This window comes from Prionailurus viverrinus, chromosome B4 (assembly GCF_022837055.1).
Source record: "Prionailurus viverrinus isolate Anna chromosome B4, UM_Priviv_1.0, whole genome shotgun sequence".
Classification (NCBI taxonomy): domain Eukaryota; kingdom Metazoa; phylum Chordata; class Mammalia; order Carnivora; family Felidae; genus Prionailurus; species Prionailurus viverrinus.
Genome location: NC_062567.1, coordinates 39816807 through 39830222, shown reverse-complemented (window position 1 = coordinate 39830222; position 13416 = coordinate 39816807). Strand labels below are relative to the sequence as shown.

General features: G+C 45.0%; 1 protein-coding gene across 1 annotated transcript; it reads left to right on the top strand.

The window, feature by feature from the left end:
• The first annotated feature begins 1238 nt into the window (after positions 1-1238).
• DPPA3 (developmental pluripotency associated 3) lies at positions 1239-6771 on the top strand. The gene is made up of 3 exons (XM_047867876.1): positions 1239-1404; positions 4119-4381; positions 5292-6771. The coding sequence occupies exons 1-3, from the start codon at positions 1320-1322 to the stop codon at positions 5397-5399; spliced, it is 456 nt and encodes a 151-aa protein (XP_047723832.1). The 5' UTR covers positions 1239-1319; the 3' UTR covers positions 5400-6771.
• Positions 6772-13416: the final 6645 nt, after the last annotated feature.

The following is a 13416-nucleotide window of genomic DNA, read 5'->3' as shown; positions in this document are numbered from 1 at the left end:
TGCACATTGAGGGGAATGGGGAGAGGGTGGGACAGCTGGGGACTCGATCTCCCACCTCCAGCAGAAAATCAGCAGTTAATATTGGTGCTCTTGGCCAGAGTTCAGCACAAATGGGGGGAGGCAGGAAGGGGATTTATAAATTTAGTTAATTTCAGCTGCTCACAAATGTTAAATGTGATTCAACTAATAGCCTATAAAACAAAGTAAAATTACAGGGACTCCTGGGTGGCTCAGTAGGTTGAGTGTCTGACTTTGGCTCAGGTCACGATCTGACTGTTCGTGAGTTCGAGCCCCAATTCAGGGTTGCCTTTGTCAGTGCAGAGTTCTCTTGAATCCGCTACCGCCCCCCCCCCCCCGCCCCTCCCCTGCTTGCGTGCTCAGGCTCTCTCTCTACCTCTCTCAAAAATAAACAAACAGGGGCGCCTGGGTGGCTCAGTCGGTTAGGCGTCCGACTTCAGCTCAGGTCACGATCTCACACTCCGTGAGTTCGAGCCCCGCATCGGGCTCTGGGCTGATGGCTCAGAGCCTAGAGCCTGCTTCCAGTTCTGTGTCTCCCTCTCTCTGCCCCCCCCCGCCCCCCCCCCGTTCATGCTCTGTCTCTCCCTGTCTCAAAAATAAATAAACGTTAAAAAAAATAATAAACAAACAAAAAAAGCGATCCAAGATACACATCCATAAAATATCAAGCTAGTAAAGTGTTTATAACAGACACTTTATTTCTCCTCTACTTTCCCTTACCAGCAACCCCAGGTTTAAGATGCGAGGCAAGGAAAACTTTAAGGAAACTTCCTCAGTCAGTTTAATTGGGAATTAATCAGCGGTTGGGAGGAGAACCACCCTTCACCTCTCTGCACGAGAATACCTTAAAGCCCAGTTCACAAACCAGGAGCCATCTCCCGAAGTAGTTTGAAAAAAACAAACAAACAAAAAAAGATTTTTAAGGCAACCTTAGGGAGACACAACCTGAGATTCTGGTAAAAATTTCCAGCCTACAAGACAGAGTATGATTGTTTTAATGCAGAGCAGATGAAGAATTATCCTCTCATTCCGCTAATAGGATGACGCCCACTCACCTTACCCTTTAACCATTAGCATTTACATTAAAATAGGCTCGCTGATTGGCTTATCTGTAGTTTTAAGAGGAAACCAGATCGAAACTTTGAGGTTTGTTCTTTTTCTCTCGCCACGGTTTGTTGGAGCCTCAGTTTTTCTCGCCCTTTCTGGGCTATCTCGTTCTTTCCAGGCTACTTGGCAGCTAGTTGAGCCCATTGCTTTCCACTGGAATCCAAAGGTCTAGAAGGACTGAGACTTGGCTTTCGATGGATTCGCCAACGAAGCTTTACCCATCCTGTGGCCCAGAACCTTCTCAGATGGCCAGTGAAGAAAATTCCCAGGGAGGCTCAGGTAAGCCAGATAGTGCCTTTTCGGAACACACAGGAATGCAGAGAAGTAAACCACCTCCCTACGGGAGGGCCACGTTGTGTATGTAGGTCCCTCTGGTGAAGACACGGGAAGAGCTAGAAGCTGGGGAAGGGGGAGAACTGCATTGCTTGCTTACTGGGCTCAGGAATACTTCAATCCTTTCTGCCCAGTTTCTGGGCAAAAGCAATCCAGAATCCTCCTAGGCCGTGCCTGAAAATGTCTGCCTATCCTCAATACGTGTTAGGAATGGTAAAAAGGAAAGGGAAAAAAAAAAAACACGCAAACATTAGAAGCCTAAACTCCCAAGGTAACCTATGGGCTTTTTGAATCTCCCCAACCTTTTCTGAATTGGTTTTCCAGCTAAATTTCCCCTTTAGGAATGTTAATAAACAGGGAAATGGCCTTGCGGAGGAAATTGAAGGAGGGGGCCCATCGTTAAAAGCCAGTGAGTGTAATGTAAATTAGTAGGATGCATTCTGGAGGGCTTTCTTGGGAACGCTGCTCCAGGCATAGTGCTAATTAGGCCCTCTCCTTCCTGGGTTCTTCTCCTACCAGAGAAGCTCTTGGAGCTCCACCCAATCCCAGGCTTGGCCTTGGAGAACCAGACCCTTGGGATTTGAAACCTAAATACCCTAACGGTGGGGCTGGATGGCGTAGGCTGATGGTGGTAGGTGGGCCCCAGCTGGAAGGGAAGCCTGACATTTTATATTCTGCTACCATCAACATCCCCTGCCAGGCACCAGTCTCCTCCCCGCCCCCTCACCAGTCCACACCGCCACCCCACCCTGCGTCTTTGAGGGAAGAGCCTGAGTGGACATATACAAGGGGTGAAATTCATGAAGACATTTGTAAGGTCTATTTGATCGGATCTTTGGTTTTCCTCAAATCTGCCATAGACCCTGACGGTTCTGCAGCTAGGGATCTTTATTTACATGTGCACAAGTCGCTAGAAGTCAGATGGAAACTGACTTTTATATTTAAATGCTTTCACACAGGAAAGATTAAGGTTAACTGCCTTCTATGAGATGGGAGTGTGTGTGGGGTATGCATAATGGTTCGGAAAGAGGCAAGTGAGTGGCTGATTTCCCAAAACAAATGAGTTTGAGTGGAGAGAACACCACGAAAAGGCTGGGTAGGAGTGAAGGGGGGAACAGCCTGTTGACTTCTAGTTCTGCTTAAGGAGAGAGACTGTTATATTTCAGGTTACTTTGTCTATTTCACTGGGTGAGTGTTTTCTCCTACCCACCCTCCCCTAGGAAAATTTAAGAGGTTTTTTTATAATTATCAAGGTGAACTGCTGAAACTTGTTTGCTAATTTTGACTTGCATTAATGCTTTGCTTCCCCTCCCCACCCCGCTATTAAAAATTCACACACATGAAAATAGGAGAACTGCCAATACCTGATTTCTGTCCCATATTTTTTTCCCAGTTGGAATCCTATACATAAGGTATCTTTTGACACTGGGGGAAAAAATCTAACCTCAGAACTGCCGATAAGAGGAAGAGGGGGAAATTCTGAGAATGAAGCCTTTTCCATTATAGTGGGTTCTTATTTATTTAATTTTTAGCTTTTAAAAAAAAATTTTTTTTTAATTTTTTTTTTCAACGTTTTTATTTTTGGGACAGAGAGAGACAGAGCATGAATGGGGGAGGGGCAGAGAGAGAGGGAGACACAGAATCGGAAACAGGCTCCAGGCTCTGAGCCATCAGCCCAGAGCCTGACGTGGGGCTCGAACTCCCGGACGGCGAGATCGTGACCTGGCTGAAGTCGGACGCTTAACCGACTGCGCCACCCAGGCGCCCCTAAAATTTTTTTTTTTTTTTAACGTTTATTTATTTTTGAGACAGAGAGAGACAGAGCATGAACGGGGGAGGGGCAGAGAGAGAGGGAGACACAGATTCGGAAGCAGGCTTCAGGCTCTGAGCCATCAGCCCAGAGCCCGACACGGGGCTCGAACTCACGGACTGCAAGATCGTCACCTGAGCCGAAGTCGGCCGCCCAACCGACTGAGCCACCCAGGTGCCCCAATTTTTAGCTTTTTTAAGTTGATTTATTTCAAGAGGCAGAGGGAGCAGGGGAGGGGCAGAGGAGAGCAAGAATCCCAAGCAGGCTCCCCACTGTTAGCACAGAACCCAACGTAGGGCTCAAATTCCACGGAACTTGAGATCACGACCTGAGCCGAAACCAACTCTTGGAATCAGATGCTTAATTTACTGAGCTACCCAGGTGCCCTCTATCACAGTGGATTCTTTTTCATTTTTGTTTGTTTAACATTTATTCATTTTTGAAAGGCAGAGAGAGAGCACGAATGGGAAGGGGCAGAGAGTGAGGGAGACACAGAAACAGAAGCAGGCTCCAGGCTCCGAGCTATCAGCACAGAGCCCGATGCGGGGCTCAAACTCACGGACCGAGAGATCATGACCTGAGCCAAAGTCGGTCACTTAACCGACTGAGCCACCCAGGCACCCCTATCACAGTGGATTCTTAAGCACATTTTCAAATGTATGCTCTCACCATTTGAGGTGTGTTACACTAACACAGTAGGTAATGTCTATGTGTGATCTTAACCCTGAAGAACCTCCCAATGTTTATTGTTAACCTGTTTTAACAGGCACACCTACTTTGAGCAAGAGACAAGTGACTTCTGGATATTGCAATTCACCCTAATGGATCTTAACTTTCTTTTGTCTTTCAGCTGCCTCTCAAACCATCTCCGAAGTATTAATAAAGAACCTTAGTCAATTGACTCTCGACCCTAGTATCAAACTTCCTTCCCCTCTACCAGAATATCCACCCCAACAGCAGGACACAGAGACGAAACCACAGGGACTTGTGGACCGAATACTCAGCAACAGGAGGAGGGGTGGAGTAAGGACTTTGTTAACTGCTCGGAAAGAAAGGATGGAAAGGCTGATGTGGTTTATTAAAAATCATCGCTACTTCAACCAGCGTTCCACGGTAGGTTCATGTGATCTGGGCTGACAGCGCTGCCTAACTCTGGGAACCCAATGTCAATTAGGATGTTTTAAGAATGATGAGCAGCGGTCACTCCTGAGTGCAGGATGTGAATAACACCTGTGTTTTTAAGATTCTTTAACTTTTAGATCACCTGGGTGGCTCAGTGGGTTAAGCATCTTGACTCTTGATTTCGGCTCGGGTCCTGAGTTCGAGCCCCACATTGGGCTCTACGCTGACCAGCCTAGAGCCTGCTTGGGATTCTGCCTCTCTCTCTGCCCCTCAGCCACTCGCTCTCTCAAAAATATTTTTATTTTATTTTTATTATTTATTTATTTTGTGTAATGTTAATTTATTTTTGAGACAGAGAGAGAGACAGAGCATGAACGGGGGAGGGTCCGAGAGAGGGAGACAGAGAATCCGAAACAGGCTCCAGGCTCTGAGCTGTCAGCCCAGAGCCCGACGCGGGGCTCGAACTCACGGACCGCGAGATCATGACCCGAGCCAAAGTCGGCCGCTCAACCAACTGAGCCACCCAGGTGCCCCTCAAAAATATTTTTAAAAACTAAGATTCTCCAACTTTTATCTTATGGTAGATGTACAATGTACTCTGTGGTAAGAGGGCAATAACACGAGTACAGAATCTAGGAGGACTTAACATTTAAGGCATTCAGAGAATGACCTTAGAATATATTTTTGACGCTCAGATGTTACCATTACAAAATGATCTGCAATCTGGCATTCTTTAGTACCCATACATTTCAATCTTGCCTCCTCTTTGCCCCACAAGTGTATTTCAAAGGCTATTCTAATAACCAGTCCTAGATTTGAGGGTTGTTACAGTTCAATTAGTGGTGCAATTAATCCATTTTATTTAAATTAATGCAATTCATCTCTCTTTTTTTTTTTCCAGGATGAATCCAGAGTAGAAAGATTTAGATGTAGATGTCATTATTGCCTGTATCATAGACCTCCCGAGGATACCAGCATGGAGAATAATTATGACATGGAGTCTATGTAAACATAAACGTTATTATATGGTGTTTTCCTTGCTAGTAATTTTAGAATCATTATGCAGCACCTTGGGAAGGCTGCTCTACTATAGACAAAGTATAATATTTTGATAATCTATATTAGCTCTGTCTTTTCTACCTTGATAACCTATATTAGCTCTGTCTTTTCTACCTTGATAACAATAATTTGTGAGGAATCCGGTGTTTTGCATTTGAGTGACCTCAATCTACTTTAGTTCCACTTTTTGATATGACCCAAGGAAGCACTAGTGGGTTTTGAGTGTAGCCTGGGTGTTTGAGAAACCTGAAGTCATGAAGATCGGTTAACCTAACATGGGGCTCCTGGGTGGCTCTGTTGGGTTAAGCATCCGACTAGAGCTCTGTAGAGTAGGGTTCTGTGCTGGCAGCTGGGAGGCTGGAGCCTGCTTCAGATTGTGTGTGTGTGTGTGTGTGTGTGTGTGTGTGTGTGTGTGTGTGTTTCTCTCTGCCCTTCCCTCACTCATGCTCTCGAATAAAAACATTAAAAAAAAACCCTAACATCAAATTGGAAGCCACGTAACTTGTGCAGGGAGGAATACATAGAGAATATTGGGTGGTTTGGCTGGAGAGCATAATTATAATTATGGCAGGGTGCATAGGCTAGGTTTTCTGGTTTTCAAAAATTAGAGTTGTAATAAGTTTTTTGTGGTAGTTCAATTTTCAGTAGCAAATGTGTATGCAGAGGATCTTATTAAAATTGAGGCTTATTTGAATACGTTTCAAAGAGTCTTGTTTTTTTTAATGTGTTTTTGCCAGCTGTGTGTTCAGTGAACGATGACATTCCTAGAATGTCCACACTTGGCATTCTAATAATGTGTGATACTGTCTTGGGAAGGAACTTCACACATTTGGGTGAGGTTAGGAAGCAAGGACACATACTTGTACATCCAACTTCTGGAAGAGATCTCAAAGAAATGGTAGGGAGCTGGAAGGGAAGGGTGGAGCATGTGTTCCAAATGCTTTGTTCACTGAAATGAATTAGGTACCTAAGCGAAGCTACTAGAGACCTGGGGTGAAGAAATCTATGCCATGCTGATAAGTACACAGATAAGGAACAATAATCTGGTCTTCAGTATGGAGTGGAGGCAGAAACGAAGCATAAACTTGGGAGGATTGGTGGTAACATGGCAAGTTCAACAGTGGTAAGAGAGGGATATTAAATATTAACATCTCACTGCCAAATTAGGTCTTCAGAAATTACTCTTAAGAACTAGTCAAACTATCATAGCCTACCAACATGGATAAATGTGGGGCTGTCTTGAAGTTTCATCAAACTTGTGATAAAATTAAGCATGTTTTAGTACCTGTTGTTTTTTTTTTTTAACGTTTTATTATTGAGAGAGCAGAGAGAGGTGGAGACAGGGAATCTGAAGATGGTTCCGGGGTCTGAGCTGTCAGCACAGAACCTGACGCGGGGCTTGAACCCACAGACCGCTAGATCGTGACCTGAGCCAAAGTCGGATGCTCAACCAACTGAGCCACCCAGGTGCCCCCAGGTTTGAATAGCTTTACAGTCTCAACTACATAGGGGTCAATTCTATCTCCTCTCATGGTATCCCTTCTTCCTCTCAACTTTTTCATTGTCATTTCTACGTGATTCGATTAACACTGCTTTTTCTCTTACTCTTTTCTGTGCCCTTTTTAAAGTATTTTTTTCCCTACAGTTCCATATATGTAATGCTCATCACCATCTCTCTTCTGTAGTGAATAAAGTTACTTCTCACCTGACTTGTTCTGTTCTCTAGTGCTTTCTTCAGAAAGAACTCTATGCCCCGAGTTCTTTCATGCCCAGAATTGTTCTCTTATTTCTTGAAAGACTGCTTGTCTTAACTCCTTTTGCTCAAGGATGTTAAAAGTATTGTTCTGGCTCAGTCAGTTAAGCGGCTGACTTTGGTCATGATCTCATGGTTTTGGTCGTGATCTCACGGTTCGTGAGTTTGAGCCCCTCATCGGGTTCACTGCTGTGAGCACAGCCTGCCTCCCATCCTCTGTTCTCTCTCTCTTCTGTTCCTCCCCTGCTTGTGCTTTTCTCAAAAATAGACATTAAAGGGGCGCCTGGGTGGCACAGTCGGTTAAGCGTCCGACTTCAGCCAGGTCACGATCTCGCGGTCCGTGAGTTCAAGCCCCGCGTCAGGCTCTGGGCTGATGGCTCAGAGCCTGGAGCCTGTTTCAGATTCTGTGTCTCCCTCTCTCTGCCCCTCCCCCGTTCATGCTCTGTCTCTCTCTGTCCCAAAAATAAATAAACGTTGAAAAAAAAATTTAAAAAAAAAATAAACATTGAAGTATCCTACTGTTGCAAATGCTGACTGTTAATGAGAACTGAGGCCAGCTTGATCCCCCCCTCCCCGCCCCACCCAGCACCCCCCTCCCTAACCCCTTAAGTGTCCTTCTGCCTGACTTTAAAAGGGCCTTTTAACTTTGAAGATAGCTCTTCAAATAGCTCTCTGTTTTGACCATTCTGGATCACCATTTCCTCTTGAACATGGTGTGTGCTCTCAGTTTCATTTAGTATTCTTGTGAAATGTTCTGTTCCATTATTTTTGTTTTCTCTGGGGAGACCAGTTCTGTGTATTTTGAATGGCCTTTGCTTACCTTCTCTGTATCTTTTTCTAGACTCCTTTTTAAATAATTATTTCCAATTTGTATAATTACTTCCAATCCTATAAATTATAATTTATATAATTAACTTTCTTTGTTATTCCACTTTCTATCTTCCACTTACAGGCATACCTCAGAGATCTTGTGGGTTTGGTTCCAGACCACCTCAATGAAGTAAAGATCACAGCAGAGGGAATCAACTGAATTTTTTGGTTTCCCAGTACCCACAAAAGTTAGGTTTATACTATACTGTAGTTTATTACACTTGATCTTAGCCAAAAGGCCAAGCAGCGATTCTATACTGTAGTTTATTAAGTGTGCAAAACCATTATGTCTGAAAAATGTAGATGCCTTAATACTTGATTGCTAGAAAATACTAAGCATCATCTTTTTTTTTTTTTTTCAACGTTTATTTATTTTTTGGGACAGAGAGAGACAGAGCATGAACAGGGGAGGGGCAGAGAGAGAGGGAAACACAGAATCAGAAACAGGCTCCAGGCTCCGAGCCATCAGCCCAGAGCCCGACGTGGGGCTCGAACTCACGGACCGTGAGATCGTGACCTGGCTGAAGTCGGACGCTTAACCGACTGCGCCACCCAGGCGCCCCTAAGCATCATCTTTTTACAGGTGGAGGGTCTGGCTTCCCTGTTGATGGCTGCCGACTGATGAGGGTAGTGGTTGCTGAAGGCTGGTGTGGCTGGGGCAGTTTCTTTAAGACAACAATGACAGTTTGTGCTGCATTGACTGCTTCCTTGCAAGGACAATTTCTGTGCAACATGCATCAGTGCTGTTTGGTATTTTCCCTGCAGTAGAATTTCTTTCTAAACTGGAGTCCATCCTCTCAAACGCTGCTGCTGCTTTATCAACTAAGATCATGGAATATTCTGAGTGTTTTTCATGTTTATTTTATTTTTTTGTGTGTGTGGTTTTTTTTTTTTTAATTTTTTTTTCAACGTTTATTTTTGGGACAGAGAGAGACAGAGCATGAACGGGGGAGGGGCAGAGAGAGAGGGAGACACAGAATCGGAAACAGGCTCCAGGCTCTGAGCCATCAGCCCAGAGCCAGACGCGGGGCTCGAACTCACGGACCGCGAGATTGTGACCTGGCTGAAGTCGGATGCTTAACCGACTGCGCCACCCAGGCGCCCCTTTCATGTTTATTTTTGAGAGAGAGAGCATGAGCTGGGAAGGGGCAGAGAGACAGGGGGACAGAGGATCGGAAGTAGGTTCTGTACTGACAGCCGATAGCCCAATACGGGGCCCGAACCCATGAATCGTGAGATCATGACCTAAGCTGAAGTTGGACGCTTAACTGACTGAACCACCCAGGTGCCCCAAGATTATGTAAAATTTCACATCCTTTGTTGTCATTTCAACAGTCTTCATGGCATGGTCGCCAGCACTAGATTGCCGTTTCAATAAACCACTTTCTTTGCACATCTATAAGAAGAAACTCGTCATCCATTCAAATGTTATCATGAGATTGTAGCCATTCAGTCACATCTTCAGGCTCCGCATCTAATTCTCATTCTCTTGCTATTGCAGCCACATCTACAGTGACTTTCTCTACTGAGGTCTTGAACCCCTAGAAGTCCTCCATGAGGGTTGGAGTCCACTTGTTCCAAACTTCTGTTAATGTTGCTATGTTGACCTCTTACCTTGAAGAATAGATAGTGGCATCTAGAATAGCAAATCCTTTCCAGAGGTTTTCAATGTACCTTGCCCAGATCTATCAGAAATCACAAACAATGGCAGCTATACAGCCTTACAAAAAAAAGGTCTTTCTTAATAAGACTTAAAAACCCTAAAGTGAGACTTAAAGTTGAAATTACTCCTTGCTCCATGAGCTACAGAATGGCTATTGTGTTAGCAGGCAGGAAAACGGCATGAATCTTGTTGGACATCTCCATCAGAGCTCTTGGGTGACCAGGTGCAGGGTCAATGAACAGTCATAGTTTGGAACAAATCTTCTGCGCAGTAGGTCTCAACGGTGGGTTTAAAATATTCAGTTAACCATATAAACAGTTAATTCTGTCATCCAGGCTTTGTTGTTCCATTTATAGAGCACAGGCAGAGTAGATTGAAAAGTTCTTGAGGGCCCTAGGGTTTTCAGAATGGTAAATGAAGATTGGCTTCAAATTGGTTACCAGCTGCATTAGCCTGTCCTTTGAAGCATGACTTCCCTCCAGCTACGAAAGTCCTAGATGGCATCTTCCAGTAGAGGCCTATTTCACCTGCATTGAAAATACGTGGTTTGAAAGTATTTTTCCCCATTCTAGTTTTTTTTTTTTTTTATTCTCCTAACAAGGCTTTTCATGGAGAAATAGTTCTTGATTTTAACGAGATCCAATTTATGGATCCATTTATGGATCATGCTTATAGTGTCAACTCTTAAGAACTCTTTGCCTAGCTCTACAGCCTGAAGATTTTTCTTCCGTTGCTTAGTTTTCTGTTTTAAATGTAAGTCCATGATTCATTTTCAGTTAGTTTTTCTATTAGGTCTGAAACTTACGTAGAGGTTCATTTTTTAGCCTGTAGAAAGCCAACTTCTCTAGCAGCATTTATTCAAAAAGCGATCCTTCCTCCACCGAATTCCATACCTTAGTCAAATCCACCCGACTCCTTGTTTTATTACTGTGGTCAAAATACCATAAAGTTTACCATTTTAACCATTTTTAGTTACACAGTTCACTGTCATAAAGTAGTTTCACAGTGCTGTGCAGAAATCTCCATGTTCTACCTACTTCCTTTTTTTTTTATTTTTTAAATTTTTTTAACGTTTATTGATTTTTGAGACAGACAGAGACAGAGCATGAACGGGGGAGGAGCAGAGAGAGAGGGAGACACAGAATCGGAAACAGGCTCCAGGCTCCGAGCTGTCAGCACAGAGCCCGACGCGGGGCTCGAACTCACAGACCGCGAGATCGTGACCTGAGCCGAAGTCGGCCGCCCAACCGACTGAGCCACCCAGGCGCCCCTCTACCTGCTTCCTAGAAGTGTAATCATATATTTGTCTCTTTGCGTCTGGAGTATCTCATTCAGGATGTTTTCCAGCTCCTCCATGTTGTAGGGGTATGGACCACAATTTGTTTATCCATTAATCCATCCATCGATCCATTCCTTTTAAAGACCCTTTTGGGAAGCCTCTTACAACAACACACCTGCTTGTCCCTCTTTAGCTGGGGCTTAATCCCACGGCCGTACCTGACCATACGAGTGGTTTGGAAATGTACGTAGTTAGCTGAGCAGTAATAGGCCCAGCTAAAAATCAGAGTCTATTACTAAGGAAGACAAAACTGATTTGAGACGCAGCTATTAGTCTCCATATTTGGGTGATCTCAAAAGGAGTTACCTGGTCTTCACAATAGAATTCAGTGCTCAGGGTAGTGAATTCTGGAATTGTTTTCCTTTTCTTCGGTATTTACTCCACTTTTTTTAAGTGTTACATTTTTAGGTAGTCTCTACACCCAATGTGGGGCTCAAATTCATGATCCCAAGATCAAGAATCCCATGTTCTGGGGTGTCTGGGTGGCTCAGTTGGCTAAGCATCTGACTCTTTTTTTTTTTTTTTTTTAATTTTTTTTTTTCAACGTTAATTTATTTTTGGGACAGAGAGAGACAGAGCATGAACGGAGGAGGGGCAGAGAGAGGGGGAGACACAGAATCAGAAGCAGGCTCCAGGCTCTGAGCCATCAGCCCAGAGCCTGACGTGGGGCTCGAACTCCCGGACCGCAAGATCGTCACCTGGCTGAAGTCGGATGCTTAACCGACTGCGCCACCCAGGCGCCCCTAAGCATCTGACTCTTGATTGCAGCTCAGGCCCGGGTCCCAGTGTTGTGGGATTGAGCCTCCTATCTGGCTCTGTGCTGAGCATGGAGCCTGATTGGGATCCTATCCTATCCCCTCCCCTCCTCTCCCCTCCCCTTCTCCTCCCCCTCCCCTCCCCTTCTCCTCCCCCTCCCCTCCCCTTCTCCTCCCCCTCCCCTCCCCTTCTCCTCCCCTTCCCCTCCCCCTCCCGTCCCCATCCCCACCCTTCCTTCTTTCCTTCTTTCCTTCCTTCCTTCCTTCCACTCTCACTCTCTCTCCCTCTCTTTCCCTCCCTCCCTCTCCCACTGCCCTTCTCCCATGCTCACACTCTTTCTCCAAAAAATAAGATAATAGTGTAAGGCTCTTTCCACTATTTAGAAGCCCTGGAGGCCTGCCGGTGACAGGACCTCTAAACCAAATGTCTGGAAGGCTCCGGGCTAAGGCCAATTTTGCTGGTTATAAGTAGTGTCTCTGAAACCAAAGGGCCCACACAGCTCTTCTTAAAATTGAAGGTAAAAAAAATAAAAAGGTATATTTGTTCAAGATGAAACAATTCTGTCAAAGCGAGACACAGGCTTATGTGTGCAAGGCAGAGAACACCAGAGTAATTTGAGAAAGGTAACCGGGGCCCAAAGAAACAGCGGCAGGGTTCATGCCTAATTCCTGCGAAGGCCATCGGACACAGAATCCAGGTGATGCTGTAAGTCTCAAGGCTTAAACATTTAAAAAGTAAGTAATTTCACAGTATGGATTTGTCAAAGAAAACTGAGATAACAATATGATAAAAATTACATTTATTAATAACCTCCTGTTTCAATTTGCTACCAGAAAAAAATTTAATTTTCTTGAGGAACTATTAAGTTCTCTTATGAAACTACCTAATGAATACGTCACTGTTTCCCTTTTTGCCCTGCAGACAGGGAAGACGGGTGCTAAATTTAATGTTTAAGCCTAGTTACTAGAGATAGAGCCACTAGTTAGTGTGTTAGCTCTTTTCTCTTTTTCAAGGTAAGATATTCTCTTTCTACCTAAACTGGTTTATTGTAAATACATGTCTTATTTTAAGCCACCCGAAATCCAATTTGGAAACTGATTGCAATGATTAATATTTTTCTTACATTTTGAAGATTGGGCCGGGCGTCTTCCACAGGGCAAGAAATCTCCCGCAGGGACCTAGAGAGGGCCTTTCCCGAGGCTTGTCAGGGTCCAAAGAAGTGAGCCCACAGCCCAATCCAACAAATGCGTGTTGGCTTTTCTTGCTGCGGCCAAGGGGACATCCCGATAAAGCCTTTGCCCTGATAGGCACTGCCGGTGTTTCTCAGCCCGGATCTGGAACCTCCCACCGGCTGCAGAGTAAGTGAGCCCTAGACGAGGCGGGAGGCCAGTCCAGAAGGTCCCTCTGTCCCGACGGCTCAGACGGAGCCCTCTAAGCCTAGGGGCGCAGGGAGGCGTGGCCTCCCCCAGGGCAGGTTGCTCGGCGGCTTGCACCTTAAACCTCTGCCAATCGGAGGCTCCTGTGCCGGCGCAGAAGCTCTCAGTGAGCGCCTCCAATTCGCCAGGCTGGCTGTTGCAAGAGTTTGT

Coding starts and splice junctions, on each gene's coding strand:
- DPPA3 (XM_047867876.1), top strand. CDS start 1,320: ATGGATTCGCCAACGAAGCTTTACCCATCCTGTGGCCCAGAACCTTCT. Junction 1,405..4,118: donor AAATTCCCAGGGAGGCTCAG/GTAAGCCAGATA, acceptor TTTGTCTTTCAG/CTGCCTCTCAAACCATCTCC. Junction 4,382..5,291: donor ACTTCAACCAGCGTTCCACG/GTAGGTTCATGT, acceptor TTTTTTTTCCAG/GATGAATCCAGAGTAGAAAG.